Below are 15,712 nucleotides of genomic sequence, written 5' to 3'. Positions count from 1 at the left end.
TGTTGTCAACGTTTTATTTCCCCCACACACTGTCCCTTTTCCCACACAAGGATCAACTAAAATTATGTACATGGGCCAAGAAAGGGAAAGGTGGCTCTGCGGACGCAGCCCCTGGTTCCCCCAACCAGTCAGCAGGGGCTTCCCTCAGCCCCCCCCCCTTAAGAATGCAGACTAGAGCCAGTCCAGCCTGAGAGCAGCTGGGCAACTACAGGACAAGGCAGCAGCCATCCAACAGAATGTTGCCTGGGGAATGCCACTCGCCAGTCAGTTACGGCAGAAGGCCACAGTGGGGAGCAGGACAGGACAACCCTCCTCTTCCCCCGCCCCAGGTGGGAGACGAAGGCACCCGGGGGCTCCTTGGCTTGCAGAAGATCCAAACATGAGAAGGCTGAGAAGCCACACAGGGCGGGGATTCCCCCAAACCTGCAACTGGTGGGCCTGGCAAAAGAAGGACCCCTCCGGGCTCTGCATCTTACACTGCATTCCCAGCCTGGCCGCTTTCCTTGGAGGAGCCGGTGGAGCTTCCTGGAGCAGGGCTGCAGGCTTCCCCGCGGAGCATTTCCCTTAGTGCCACTAAGGCAGCACTCTGAAGCAGGGTGGCCATCATGGTCTGCTCCAGCTGCCCCAGCCACAGGGGGAAAGGGGCAGATGGGCTGACAAGTCCAGTGCAAACCGCACAGCACAGCATTCCCAGCAGGCAGCAACAGCCTGCTCCCCACCCCAGTCCAGTCCTCTTCTTGGGGCGGGGGGGGATAAAGTACCAGCCCAAAAGGGGCCTCAGGAAAAGGACTAGGGGGCACGGCAGAGCTTTGGGATGGTTTTTACTTAACAGAAACAGAACCAAGCAGCATAAATTAAAAAGAGACTGAGCAAGAGAAGAGAAAAAGCCCGAGGCCCGGAAGGAAGAGTCAGGCAGGACCGGGTCTAGTCTTCCGCATGGTGCCTCCCTCCTCTTTGCTCCACAGCTGAACAGGGGCCCAAAGTGCAGACGGGCGCAGTACAAGCTGGGTGCTCCCCTCTGCTTGGCACTGCCCGCCATCGGCAGAAAAGGCTTCCTACACTCGGGCCTGGGGCCGACACCCCCCCGCCCCCCGCTGTTGCCCCTGCAAAAAGCTTCAGCCCTCCTGGCCAAAGTCTTCTGTGAATTTCTTCACCTTCAGAAGGTCCTCCGCGTTGACGGTGGGACGGGTCGTGGCCAGAGAACGCAGCATGTCCGACTGGGGGACGAGAAGGGAGAGGGTCAGAGACTGGGAGGGGGTTGACGGGTGGAGGCACGTGTCTGTCAGCCATGGCGATACAAAACTCAACACCCCACCCTACCATGGAATAGTGCTGTTTCCAAACAATGGCTTATGGAAATACGGCTAGCAAGGAGTACACAAGATTTGTGAAAAACATGGCTGTGAACCAGCCACTTGGCATGGGTGGTGTTTGGCTCTCCTCCTCCCCCCCCCCCCCCGTCCATGGACAGCGAAGATGTTCTCTCCCTGGCTCACCATGCACACGACGGGCTCCATAAGCTTGTCGCCAGGCACCTCCATCCACGTCATTTCAATAGCACCAGGGTCTCCGGGGGAACACGGGGTCAGCAGGTCCTCCACAATCCCACCAGGAGTCGTGCGGGAAGGCCCACAAACCTGCAAGGGCCAGAGGCGTCCATGAGGTGGGCAAGCAAGCCAGCCAGCCTCCCAGGAGGACAGAGGCAGTGGCAAAAATGTGCACTAAAGTCGTGAGGAGGACGAGGGCTGCCAGGCATCCCCATCACGAGGGGCTCTGGAAGGAACCCCCTCCCCCAGGCTGCAGGGAGGAAGGCACTCCCCTCTCCCCAATTAACCCACAACCTCCAGGAATCTAATCCTGGATGCCTCCACAAGGTCAGAATAACCTCTGCTCTTTGTAAGGGACCTACACGGGTCTTTTCCTCTGGGCTCCCTCTTAGTGGCTGAGCAGGCCCAGGGGGAAACCCGCCTAACAAGTTGTGTGAACACGAAGGGAGAGAAACAGCAGGCCAAGGGGTGGCAGCAGCAGCAGCTACCTCCTGCCCTGACGCTTGCAGCAAGCGCTGCCCTCACCTTCTTGAAGTGCGTGGCCGACTGCACCTTGCGGACCGGCTGCATGAGGGCATCGCGCACGATGATGCTGATGTCGGCGCCAGAGTAGCCGTCGGTCTTGCAGGCCAGCTTGTGGATGTCGGCTTCTGCAAGGCTGTGAGGGGTGTTCCCCAGGTGGAGCTTAAACATCTGGGCCCGGGCCGGCTCCTCAGGCAGGGGGATGTAAATGCGCTTCTCAAATCTACGGACACAATTGCAATGGTCCTCTGGCACAGCCACCTGCCCACCCCAAGCTCCTGGTGCCAGGGGAGAGGGGTGCAGAGGGCCCAGCCAACGGCCACTGCAAGAGCACCTGGCTTGCTCACCTTCTGCGAATAGCAGCATCCAGGACCCAGGGAATGTTGGTGGCCCCCAAGACCAAGATGCCATCGTTGTTATTCCCAACACCTGCCGGGAAGGAAAGGCACCAATCACCACCCGTGCCTGCCTGCAGCCACTGCCAGTCGCCTCCTGTCCTGACCTGAGCAGGCCTCCCAAGTGCTCTCCTGGCACACTGCTCTGCCCCTGTGCGGGTGGGCCTGCCTGCTACGCACCCTGCATCTGCACTAGAAACTCCGTCTTGATCCTGCGGGCGGCTTCGCTCTCGTTCTCATTGCGGGAGCCGCACAGGGAGTCCACCTCGTCTATGAAGATGATGGAAGGCTTGTGCTGCCGAGCCAGCTCAAAGAGGTTCTTCACCAGCCTGAAGCGGAGGCAGAAGAGGGGAGGCTCAAGGCCAGGCACACGGAGGAAGGGCAGGGCAGCCCCAGGCCAGAAAGGCAAAGGGAGGCCTGGCCTGGCCTGCACAGGTCTCTTCCTCTCCTCTCTTGGTTCCATCCCACTCGCCGAGCCCAGTCCTCTGCCTCAGCCCGTCCACTCACTTTTCACTCTCCCCCAGCCACTTGGACATCAGGTCCGAAGAGGAGATGGAGAAGAAGGTGGAGTTGCTGGCCTCAGTCGCCACGGCTTTGGCCAAGTAGGACTTCCCTGTGCCAGGAGGGCCGAAAAGGAGGATCCCTCGCCACGGAGTGCGCTTACCTGGAGGACAAGAAGGAGACGCAGCCTCAGCCCCCTTCACAATACCCCATGTGGCCAGAGGACTGCAGAGGGGACCCCTGGGGGCCTTACCTGTGAACAGGTGAGGAAACTTGATGGGCAAAATGACAGCTTCTTTCAGGGCCTCCTTGGCCCCCTCCAGGCCAGCCACGTCATTCCACCGCACATTGGGCTTCTCCATCACAATGGCCCCTGTGGCGGGAAGGCAGTGAGCCCCATGAGAGCCGCTCCCTGCTCACCCCACCCCAGGCAGCAGCCTCTCACTTCCAGAAGCTGGCAGGAGGTGCTCCCCCCAAGCCCAAGCCTCACCCATCAGCTGCTCCTGCAGTTTCTTCTTCTCCGGATTGTCTCCTTCGCTGTCACTGTCGCTCCTGCAGAGGGAGGCACCTGGTCAGGCGGGAGGGAGCAGCCCCAGTAGTCGGGGGGGGGGGGAATGGGCTCCTGAGCCACGGAGAGCCCCGCCCAGACTGACTGCGGCCTGCACATGGAGAGAACAGAACCTCTGCCTACAATTGCAGCCAAAAGCAGGAATTGGTGAGCAATTCTCCACAGCTTTGTTTTTTTAATAACCAGGTCTCAACCACGAACGTGAGGGGCTCAGCTCCAGGGCAGAATCAGCCACACAACAGCAACAGCTGGAAAGGGAGGGGGCTCAATCCAGCAGTTCACAGAGCTGCTCCAGGTCACTCGAGGAAGGAAACCGAGTCCCCCAGCCTCCCCTCTTAAAAGGTGGACTGCGCAGTCTCAGTGCCCACAAACGCCAGTTTCGACATTGATCGTTTATCTTCTTGGGAAGGGCTTCATGATGGGGAGGGGGGGATATGATAAGAGACTTGTAAAATTATGTTTAGTGAGGAGAGCTGACAAAGAGAAATTTTTCTCTCTCCCAAAATACTAGAACTTGAGGACATCCAATTAACTTGATGGCCGGTAGGGTCAGAACAGACAAAAGGAACTAGTTCTATACATGAGGAATGACTGAAATGTAAAATTCACTGCCAGAGGGTGTGGTGATGGTGACAAAATAAAGTTTTTAAAAGGGAGGAGAGAGATTCACGGAGGATAAGACTACTAGCTATGTTGACTAAGGGGGACCTTCACGTTCCGAGCACTAGGCCTCTGAATCCCAGAGCCAGAAGGCAACATTGGGGGAAGGCCTCGGCCTCTCTGCCCTGTTGTTGGCCCTCCAGAGGAACTGGCTGGCCACTGTGTGAGGCAGGAGATGGACTACATGCACCCTCACTGGTCTGATCCAGCAGGGCTCTCCTGAAGTTCTTCTCAGGGGAAGGCCTTGGCCTCTCTGCCCTGTTGTGGGCCCTCCAGAGGAACTGATTGGCCACTGAATGAGGCAGGAGGCTGGACTAGATTGGCCAACCAGCAGGACTCTTCTTACGTTCTTATCAGAAGGGACTGATTCCTATCTTCAGGGTACTGCCTGATAAAGCAAGAAGATGTGGCCAGGTTCAAACCTCAGTTTTACAGGCCTAGGAAAGGCCCTGGAAGCAGTTGTGTCAGGCTGAGCAGTAACAGACTGAGCCTTAGGAAACCAGGTAAGACTCAAGGCAAGGGCTGGCCATATGGGTCTTCTGGAAGGCCTAGAAATCAGAGTGCTTCGCTGGAGTTGGAATCTGGGGATTTTTTTTTAAAAGACCCCAACAGAACAAGGAAAACCAGAAGTTCAGCAATAAATAAAAAGAAGGGGAGAAAGTGTGTTTATAAAAACTGAAACAAAAACACCATGGCAGTGGCAGATCAGAGCATGAAAGAGAAGACTGAGCCTAAGAGACCCGATGGATGCTGAAGCAACTCAAGTCCATCTAAGTAAGTTGTTTGATTTGTATCATTCATTGCACCGCTCTTGGGGAGGGTCAAGGCAAGGCAGATTTCCTCCCTGTAAATACGAGGAAAGGCTGAAGGAGCTGGATAGGTTTAGCTTAGAGAGGAGACGACTGAGAAGTGATCTGCTCACCTGAAAGGCTGTCATGTAGCGCAGGGGTCCCCAACCTCCAGGCCATGGAGCAGCTGGGCCATGCATTGTATAATTATTTCATTATATATTGCAATGTCATAATAGAAATAAAGTGCACAATTGTATCATCCTGAAACCATCTCCACCCCCTTCCCCGGTCCATGGAAAAACTGTCTTCCACGAAACCGGTCCCTGGTGCCAAAAAGGTTGGGGACCTCTGATGTAGAGGATGGTGCAGAATTGTTTTCTGTTGCCCAAGGAGGTCGGACCAGAATGAACAGATTGAAATCAAATCAAAAGAGTTTCCAACTCAACATAAGGAAGAACTTCCTGACCGTTAGAGCGGTTCCTCAGTGGAACAGGCTTCCTCCTTGGGAGGTGATGGGCTCTCCTTCCTTGGAGGTTTTTAAACAGAGGCTAGATGATTATCTGACAGCAATGTTAATTCTTTGAATTAGACAAATCATGAGGACAGCAGGAAAGGTGTGTGGGAGGGAGGTATTTGTGAAGTTCCTGCACTGTGCAGGGGGTTGGACTAGACTAGATGATCCTGGAGGTCCCTTCCAACTCCAACTAAGAAAAATCTTCCCTAGCCAGCTACATGCTGCCCAGCTTCTGAGCTGTGACCCCCACAGGCTCCACCTCAGATAGCGAGGCGAGGGGAAAACACCTTGCTCTATGCAAAAAGGCTGGGCCAGGAGGGCCTCTTTGCCTTTCCCTAGGCCTCAGAGAAGAGGGCACGCCATAGAATCACAAGTTCACAAATACCTCCCTCCACACACTCCCAGTGACCCCTGTGCCATGCCAAGAAGATGACTAATAATAATAAAAACTCTCCAGGATCCCTGGCTAAACTGGCTCATAGAAAAACTGCTGCCTGATCCCAAAGTGGTGACCAGATCAGCATTCCCCTGGGCCTGTAAGAAGGGGCCACGAGAACGAAGCGCTGATACAACCCTCCCTGTCATGTGTGGTCTGAATCCACAGCATCAGTACTGCTGCCAGGAGGCCTCTAATGAGATGCATCTCTGTGGACTGTCCTGTCCTGCCTCCCCCCCCCCCCCCTTACCCCTTGCTGTCATTCTGGGCTTCTTTGACCGGCTTCTTGCTCTGCTTCTCCTTGTTCCGCAGATAGTCCTTCAGCTTCTCAGCCCGGTCCAGGTACTGTGCGCATTTCGCTCGGATGCTCTCCTTGGCCTTGTCGCTGTGAGCGTCATCTATGAGGGCAAACGGGTGTGGGTGAAGAAGCTTTTCTCCAGCCAAGCAGAGGAGAAGAACTGCCAGGAATCTTGTGCCCACAGCAGATGCCCCTCGCCAGCCCAAAGGGCCAAGAGCCCCTCCCCTGTAGGTGCCTGTCAGCATTAGCCCTGCCCAGAAGTCCCATGGATGCTACAAACCAGGAAGTGGTTTCTGCTCATCCCACAGCAGGGAAGGCAGAGCCGGTCCAGGGGGTATGCCAGCAGCCTCTCCCGCCTCCAGGGGGAATCCCAGCCAGGCCTGCCTGCCCCCCTCTAAGGCCAACTCACACTTGATGGCATGCAAGAAGTACTCCACCGCATGCTGGTACAGCCGCAGGGCCTCCTCATAGTTCTTGGCTTTGTCTTCCTCAGTCGCCCTGGTCACCAAATCAATCGCTTTCTGGAATGGAAGCAAAGGTCTCTTCATGAGAACATAAGAACACAAGAGAAGCCCTGTTGGATCAGGCCAATGGCCTCTCCAGTCCAACACACTGTGTCACAAAGTGGCCAAAAAAAACCAGGTGCCATAAGAAGGTCCACAAGTGGGGCCAGGACATTAGAAGCCCTCCCACTGTTGCCCCCCCCAAAGCACCAAAAAAACAGAGCATCACTTGCCCCAGACAGAGAGTTCGGTCTATACCTTATGGCTGATAGCCACTGATCCAGATGTTAAGCTAATCCATAAGAACATAAGAGAAGCCATGTGCCATCAGGAAGTCCATCAGTGGGGCCAGGACACTAGAAGCCCTCCCACTATGCCCCCCAAGCACCCAGAATACAGAGCATAACTGCCCCAGACATAAGAACATAAGAGAAGCCCTGTTGGATCAGGCCAATGGCCCATCCAGCCCAACATTGTGTCACACAGGGGCCAAAAAACCAGGTGGCATCAGGAGGTCCATCAGTGGGGCCAGGACACTAGAAGCCCTCCCACTGTGCCCTCCCAAACACCAAGAAGACAGCATCTCTGCCCCAGACATAAGAACATCAGAGAAGCCCTGTTGGATAAGGCCAGTGGCCCATCCAGTCCAACACTCTGTGTCACAAAGTGGCCAAAAAGCTCAGATGCCATCAGGAGGTCCATCAGTGCGGCCAGGACACTAGAAGCCCTCCCACTGTGCCCCCAAAGCACCCAGAATATAGAGCGTCATGTGCCCCAGACATAAGAACATCAGAGAAGCCATGTTGGATCAGGCCAATGGCCCATCCAGCCCAACATTGTGTCACACAGGGGCCAAAAACCCAGGTACCATCAGGAGGTCCATCGGTGGGGCCAGGACACTAGAAGCCCTCCCACTGTGCCCTCCCAAACACCAAGAAGACAGCATCTCTGCCCCAGACATAAGAACATCAGAGAAGCCCTGTTGGATAAGGCCAGTGGCCCATCCAGTCCAACACTCTGTGTCACAAAGTGGCCAAAAAGCTCAGATGCCATCAGGAGGTCCATCAGTGCGGCCAGGACACTAGAAGCCCTCCCACTGTGCCCCCAAAGCACCCAGAATATAGAGCGTCATGTGCCCCAGACATAAGAACATCAGAGAAGCCATGTTGGATCAGGCCAATGGCCCATCCAGCCCAACATTGTGTCACACAGGGGCCAAAAACCCAGGTACCATCAGGAGGTCCATCGGTGGGGCCAGGACACTAGAAGCCCTCCCACTGTGCCCTCCCAAACACCAAGAAGACAGCATCTCTGCCCCAGACATAAGAACATCAGAGAAGCCCTGTTGGATAAGGCCAGTGGCCCATCCAGTCCAACACTCTGTGTCACAAAGTGGCCAAAAAGCTCAGATGCCATCAGGAGGTCCATCAGTGCGGCCAGGACACTAGAAGCCCTCCCACTGTGCCCCTCTCAAGCACCTAGAATAGAGAGCTTCACTTGCCTCAGACATAAGAACAAAAGAGAAGCCATGTTGGACCAGGCCAGTGGCGCATCCAGTTCAACACTCTGTGTCATAAAGTGGCCAAAAAGTCCAGGTGCCATCAGGAGGTCCACCAGTGGGGCCAGGACACTAGAAGCCCTCCCACTGTGCCCCCAAAGCACCCAGAATATAGAGCGTCATGTGCCCCAGACATAAGAACATCAGAGAAGCCATGTTGGATCAGGCCAATGGCCCATCCACTCCAACACTCTGTGTCACACAGTGGCCAAAAAACCCTGGTGCCATCAGGAGGTCCATCATTGGGGCCAGGACAATAGAAGCCCTCCCACTGTGCCCCCCCCAGCACCAAGAATACAGAGCTTCACTTGCCCCAGAAATAAGAACATAAGAGAAGCCATGTTGCATCAGGCCAGTGGCCCCTCCAGTCCAACACTCTGTGTCACATAAGAACATAAGAGAAGCCATGTTGCATCAGGCCAGTGACCCATCCAGTCCAACACTCTGTGTCACATAAGAACATAAGAGAAGCCCTGTTGGATCAGTTCAATGGCCCGTCCAGTCCAACACTCTGTGTCACATAAGAACATAAGAGAAGCCCTGTTGGATCAGGCCAGTGGCCCCTCCAGTCCAACACTCTGTGTCACATAAGAACATAAGAGGAGCCCTGTTGGATCAGGCCAGTGGCCCCTCCAGTCCAACACTCTGTGTCACATAAGAACATAAGAGAAGCCCTGTTGGATCAGGCCAGTGGCCCCTCCAGTCCAACACTCTGTGTCACATAAGAACATAAGAGGAGCCCTGTTGGAGCAGGCCAGTGGCCCCTCCAGTCCAACACTCTGTGTCACATAAGAACATAAGAGGAGCCCTGTTGGATCAGGCCAGTGGCCCCTCCAGTCCAACACTCTGTGTCACATAAGAACATAAGAGGAGCCCTGTTGGATCAGGCCAGTGGCCCCTCCAGTCCAACACTCTGTGTCACATAAGAACATAAGAGGAGCCCTGTTGGAGCAGGCCAGTGGCCCCTCCAGTCCAACACTCTGTGTCACATAAGAACATAAGAGGAGCCATTTTGGATCAGTTCAATGGCCCGTCCAGTCCAACACTCTGTGTCACATAAGAACATAAGAGAAGCCCTGTTGGATCAGGCCAGTGGCCCCTCCAGTCCAACACTCTGTGTCACATAAGAACATAAGAGGAGCCCTGTTGGATCAGGCCAGTGGCCCCTCCAGTCCAACACTCTGTGTCACATAAGAACATAAGAGAAGCCCTGTTGGAGCAGGCCAGTGGCCCCTCCAGTCCAACACTCTGTGTCACATAAGAACATAAGAGAAGCCCTGTTGGATCAGTTCAATGGCCCGTCCAGTCCAACACTCTGTGTCACATAAGAACATAAGAGAAGCCCTGTTGGATCAGGCCAGTGGCCCCTCCAGTCCAACACTCTGTGTCACATAAGAACATAAGAGGAGCCCTGTTGGATCAGGCCAGTGGCCCCTCCAGTCCAACACTCTGTGTCACATAAGAACATAAGAGGAGCCCTGTTGGAGCAGGCCAGTGGCCCCTCCAGTCCAACACTCTGTGTCACATAAGAACATAAGAGAAGCCCTGTTGGATCAGTTCAATGGCCCGTCCAGTCCAACACTCTGTGTCACATAAGAACATAAGAGAAGCCCTGTTGGATCAGGCCAGTGGCCCCTCCAGTCCAACACTCTGTGTCACATAAGAACATAAGAGGAGCCCTGTTGGATCAGGCCAGTGGCCCCTCCAGTCCAACACTCTGTGTCACATAAGAACATAAGAGAAGCCCTGTTGGATCGGGCCAGTGGCCCCTCCAGTCCAACACTCTGTGTCACATAAGAACATAAGAGGAGCCCTGTTGGAGCAGGCCAGTGGCCCCTCCAGTCCAACACTCTGTGTCACATAAGAACATAAGAGGAGCCCTGTTGGATCAGGCCAGTGGCCCCTCCAGTCCAACACTCTGTGTCACATAAGAACATAAGAGGAGCCCTGTTGGATCAGGCCAGTGGCCCCTCCAGTCCAACACTCTGTGTCACATAAGAACATAAGAGGAGCCCTGTTGGATCAGGCCAGTGGCCCCTCCAGTCCAACACTCTGTGTCACATAAGAACATAAGAGGAGCCCTGTTGGAGCAGGCCAGTGGCCCCTCCAGTCCAACACTCTGTGTCACATAAGAACATAAGAGAAGCCCTGTTGGAGCAGGCCAGTGGCCCCTCCAGTCCAACACTCTGTGTCCCATAAGAACATAAGAGGAGCCCTGTTGGAGCAGGCCAGTGGCCCCTCCAGTCCAACACTCTGTGTCACATAAGAACATAAGAGGAGCCCTGTTGGAGCAGGCCAGTGGCCCCTCCAGTCCAACACTCTGTGTCACATAAGAACATAAGAGGAGCCCTGTTGGAGCAGGCCAGTGGCCCCTCCAGTCCAACACTCTGTGTCACATAAGAACATAAGAGAAGCCCTGTTGGATCAGTTCAATGGCCCGTCCAGTCCAACACTCTGTGTCACATAAGAACATAAGAGAAGCCCTGTTGGATCAGGCCAGTGGCCCCTCCAGTCCAACACTCTGTGTCACATAAGAACATAAGAGGAGCCCTGTTGGATCAGGCCAGTGGCCCCTCCAGTCCAACACTCTGTGTCACATAAGAACATAAGAGAAGCCCTGTTGGATCAGGCCAGTGGCCCCTCCAGTCCAACACTCTGTGTCACATAAGAACATAAGAGGAGCCCTGTTGGAGCAGGCCAGTGGCCCCTCCAGTCCAACACTCTGTGTCACATAAGAACATAAGAGGAGCCCTGTTGGATCAGGCCAGTGGCCCCTCCAGTCCAACACTCTGTGTCACATAAGAACATAAGAGGAGCCCTGTTGGATCAGGCCAGTGGCCCCTCCAGTCCAACACTCTGTGTCACATAAGAACATAAGAGGAGCCCTGTTGGAGCAGGCCAGTGGCCCCTCCAGTCCAACACTCTGTGTCACATAAGAACATAAGAGAAGCCCTGTTGGAGCAGGCCAGTGGCCCCTCCAGTCCAACACTCTGTGTCCCATAAGAACATAAGAGGAGCCCTGTTGGAGCAGGCCAGTGGCCCCTCCAGTCCAACACTCTGTGTCACATAAGAACATAAGAGGAGCCCTGTTGGAGCAGGCCAGTGGCCCCTCCAGTCCAACACTCTGTGTCACATAAGAACATAAGAGGAGCCCTGTTGGAGCAGGCCAGTGGCCCCTCCAGTCCAACACTCTGTGTCACATAAGAACATAAGAGAAGCCCTGTTGGATCAGTTCAATGGCCCGTCCAGTCCAACACTCTGTGTCACATAAGAACATAAGAGAAGCCCTGTTGGATCAGGCCAGTGGCCCCTCCAGTCCAACACTCTGTGTCACATAAGAACATAAGAGGAGCCCTGTTGGATCAGGCCAGTGGCCCCTCCAGTCCAACACTCTGTGTCACATAAGAACATAAGAGAAGCCCTGTTGGATCAGGCCAGTGGCCCCTCCAGTCCAACACTCTGTGTCACATAAGAACATAAGAGGAGCCCTGTTGGAGCAGGCCAGTGGCCCCTCCAGTCCAACACTCTGTGTCACATAAGAACATAAGAGGAGCCCTGTTGGATCAGGCCAGTGGCCCCTCCAGTCCAACACTCTGTGTCACATAAGAACATAAGAGGAGCCCTGTTGGATCAGGCCAGTGGCCCCTCCAGTCCAACACTCTGTGTCACATAAGAACATAAGAGGAGCCCTGTTGGATCAGGCCAGTGGCCCCTCCAGTCCAACACTCTGTGTCACATAAGAACATAAGAGGAGCCCTGTTGGAGCAGGCCAGTGGCCCCTCCAGTCCAACACTCTGTGTCACATAAGAACATAAGAGAAGCCCTGTTGGAGCAGGCCAGTGGCCCCTCCAGTCCAACACTCTGTGTCACATAAGAACATAAGAGGAGCCCTGTTGGAGCAGGCCAGTGGCCCCTCCAGTCCAACACTCTGTGTCACATAAGAACATAAGAGGAGCCCTGTTGGAGCAGGCCAGTGGCCCCTCCAGTCCAACACTCTGTGTCACATAAGAACATAAGAGGAGCCCTGTTGGATCAGGCCAGTGGCCCCTCCAGTCCAACACTCTGTGTCACATAAGAACATAAGAGGAGCCCTGTTGGATCAGGCCAGTGGCCCCTCCAGTCCAACACTCTGTGTCACATAAGAACATAAGAGGAGCCCTGTTGGAGCAGGCCAGTGGCCCCTCCAGTCCAACACTCTGTGTCACATAAGAACATAAGAGAAGCCCTGTTGGAGCAGGCCAGTGGCCCCTCCAGTCCAACACTCTGTGTCCCATAAGAACATAAGAGGAGCCCTGTTGGAGCAGGCCAGTGGCCCCTCCAGTCCAACACTCTGTGTCACATAAGAACATAAGAGGAGCCCTGTTGGAGCAGGCCAGTGGCCCCTCCAGTCCAACACTCTGTGTCCCATAAGAACATAAGAGAAGCCCTGTTGGAGCAGGCCAGTGGCCCCTCCAGTCCAACACTCTGTGTCACATAAGAACATAAGAGGAGCCCTGTTGGATCAGGCCAGTGGCCCCTCCAGTCCAACACTCTGTGTCACATAAGAACATAAGAGGAGCCCTGTTGGATCAGGCCAGTGGCCCCTCCAGTCCAACACTCTGTGTCACATAAGAACATAAGAGGAGCCCTGTTGGAGCAGGCCAGTGGCCCCTCCAGTCCAACACTCTGTGTCACATAAGAACATAAGAGAAGCCCTGTTGGAGCAGGCCAGTGGCCCCTCCAGTCCAACACTCTGTGTCCCATAAGAACATAAGAGGAGCCCTGTTGGAGCAGGCCAGTGGCCCCTCCAGTCCAACACTCTGTGTCACATAAGAACATAAGAGGAGCCCTGTTGGAGCAGGCCAGTGGCCCCTCCAGTCCAACACTCTGTGTCACATAAGAACATAAGAGGAGCCCTGTTGGAGCAGGCCAGTGGCCCCTCCAGTCCAACACTCTGTGTCACATAAGAACATAAGAGAAGCCCTGTTGGAGCAGGCCAGTGGCCCCTCCAGTCCAACACTCTGTGTCCCATAAGAACATAAGAGGAGCCCTGTTGGAGCAGGCCAGTGGCCCCTCCAGTCCAACACTCTGTGTCACATAAGAACATAAGAGAAGCCCTGTTGGAGCAGGCCAGTGGCCCCTCCAGTCCAACACTCTGTGTCCCATAAGAACATAAGAGGAGCCCTGTTGGAGCAGGCCAGTGGCCCCTCCAGTCCAACACTCTGTGTCCCATAAGAACATAAAAGAAGCCATTTTGGATCAGACCAATGGCCCATCCAGTCCAACACTCTGTGTCACACCGTGGCCAAAAAGCCCAGGGGCCATCAGGAGGTCCACCAGTGGGGGCAGGAGACTAGAAGCCCTCCCAGTGTGCCCCCTTCCCCTTCAAGCACCCAGAATGCAGAGCATCCCTGCCCCAGACATAAGGTGATAAGAGAGCCCTGCTGGGTGAGGCCAGCGGCTCCTCCCGGCCAGCACTGCGTGTCCCACAGGGGCCAAAATACCCAGGCGCCGTCAGGAGGTCCGTCGAGCCCCCCCCCCCCCACGTGGGCAGCCCCTGCGGCCTTCGCAGAGCCCGGCCTGGGGGTCTCCCTGCCTCCTCCCTCCCGCCGCCCGCAGGAGGGTCTCCTCGTTCTTCCGAGGCCGGGCCCGCCAGGAGGCCGGGAGGGGGGGGGGGCAGGCGGCCGGCGCAGGCAGCTCCCTCCCTCCCTCCCCGGAGGCCCAGTAGGCCGCAAAGCCGGGGCCTGGCGTAAGGCGGCCTGGCGGGGTGGCAGCGAGGCCCGGCGGCCGCCCTCCCTCCCTCCCTCCCTCCGCTCCCCGCCGTCCCGGGCGCACCTGCAGGGCCGACGTCGTCATCGCCGCATCTCCTCGGCCCGCCGGGGCTGCTGAGGCTTCGGGCCGGGCCGGGCCGGGCGGGGAGGAGGAGGAGAGGCCGAGCAGGCCCCCTGCAGGCCGCGCCGCGAACAGCCAGCAGGCGGAGGCGGAGGCGGAGGAGGCCGAGCGGGAGAGCCCTGCCCTTTTGCCCCACAAGCGGCCGCCCCCAGCCGGGACTTCGGGCTGCCAATCCCCAGGTGGGGGCGGGGGATCCCCCAGTTTGGAGGCAGGGGGGGGGGAGGGAAATGTCTGCTGGGAACTCTGCTATTCCCTAGGGAGATTTATTCCCATAGAAATCATGGAGAATTGATCCGCGGGTATCTGGGGCTCTGGGGGGGGGCTGTTTTTGGGGGTAGAGGCACCACATTTTCAGTATAGCATCTAGTGCCTCTCCCCAAAATACCCTCCAAGTTTCAAAAGGATTGGACCAGGGGGTCCAATTCTATGAGCCCCAAAAGAAGGTGCCCCTATCCTTCATTATTTCCTATGGAAGGAAGGAACTGAAAAGGTGCTGTCCCTTTAAATGTGAGGGCCAGAACTCCCTTGGGAGCTCAATGATGCTTGTCACACCCTTGTTTTTGGCTCCACCCCTAATGTCTCTTGGCTCCACCCCCAAAGTCCCCAGATACTTCTTGAATTGGACTTGGCAACCCTACCAGGACTTCATGTTTGGTGGGGCCCTCTTCGTTGTGGGGCGGGGAGGAGTCCAGGCGGCCGCCCAGTTTGGCCCTGAACACTTGCTCTGCTTCTCCCCCCCCCCCGTTTGTCGAACTCAATAACCTTCCAGGTGGCCACAAGTAGGCTTCTCCCCCCCCCCCCATGCCAATCTGAAGCCCCTACAGTACACCAAGGCTGCACCTGCTCAGAGCGGTGGCAAATGACAGTGAGCAAAGGGGGCAGCTTGGAGGCCCCCCAGCAGCGGGGCCCATATAGATAGAAGGGGGGGTTGAATGGAGTGGCCTGACCCCCCAGGCCCCACTGTAGCTGCAGGCCTGGGTGGGTGGGAAAGTCAGATGCCCCGAGTCATGGCAGTCTCTGACATTTTTACATGCCCCCCCCCTTTAAAATCCTGGCTGCAGCACCTGCCTAGCGTGCAGAAGGCCCCAACTTTGTTCCCCAGCAGCATCGCGTGGTAGGTGGCACAAAAGGCTGTTTTCTGCTTGACGCCTTGGAGAGCTGCTGTTGCCCATCTGAGGAGGCAGTATTGACTGGACTGGACTGATCCTGGAGAAAGCAGCTTCAATCCAGAAGGCAGCTTTGTTGAAAAACAGAGGCTAGATGGCCATCTGACAGCAATGCAGATCCTGTGAATTTAGGGGGAGGTGTTTGTGAGTTCCCTGCATTGTGCAGGGGGTTGGACTAGATGACCCCGGAGGTCCCTTCCAACTACAATTCTATGAGTGGTCACATAACAGCGTGGCAGGAGAAGGGTGGGGGACATAAATGAAAGTAAATAAAAATACTCTCCAGACTGCAGAGATCTGCTCCCCTGGGAAATACCTAGTTTGGAAAGTAGGCTTTCTAGCATTTTTAGACCCCACTGTCTCTCCCCTCCCCTCCACTCTC

The 15,712-nt window shown here is 55.8% G+C and overlaps 2 protein-coding genes across 2 annotated transcripts in view; both read right to left on the bottom strand.

The window, feature by feature from the left end:
- On the bottom strand, positions 1–14,176 carry VPS4A (vacuolar protein sorting 4 homolog A). Its single transcript, XM_060254410.1, has 11 exons — positions 14,108–14,176; positions 6,642–6,753; positions 6,185–6,332; positions 3,456–3,517; positions 3,219–3,338; positions 2,972–3,128; positions 2,645–2,793; positions 2,417–2,498; positions 2,073–2,292; positions 1,497–1,637; positions 1–1,217 (listed from the first exon to the last, which is right to left on the bottom strand). The coding sequence occupies exons 1-11, from the start codon at positions 14,126–14,128 to the stop codon at positions 1,116–1,118; spliced, it is 1,314 nt and encodes a 437-aa protein (XP_060110393.1). The 5' UTR covers positions 14,129–14,176; the 3' UTR covers positions 1–1,115.
- NIP7 (nucleolar pre-rRNA processing protein NIP7) overlaps positions 1–15,712 on the bottom strand; it is a 60,134-nt gene that overhangs the window by 9,228 nt on the left and 35,194 nt on the right. The gene's annotated exons all lie outside the window — the stretch shown is intronic.

The sequence above is a fragment of the Heteronotia binoei genome, chromosome 14 (assembly GCF_032191835.1).
Source record: "Heteronotia binoei isolate CCM8104 ecotype False Entrance Well chromosome 14, APGP_CSIRO_Hbin_v1, whole genome shotgun sequence".
Taxonomy (NCBI): Eukaryota; Metazoa; Chordata; class Lepidosauria; order Squamata; family Gekkonidae; genus Heteronotia; species Heteronotia binoei.
The sequence above is the reverse complement of the archived record's forward strand: the minus strand, read 5'-3'. Positions and strand labels throughout refer to the sequence as shown.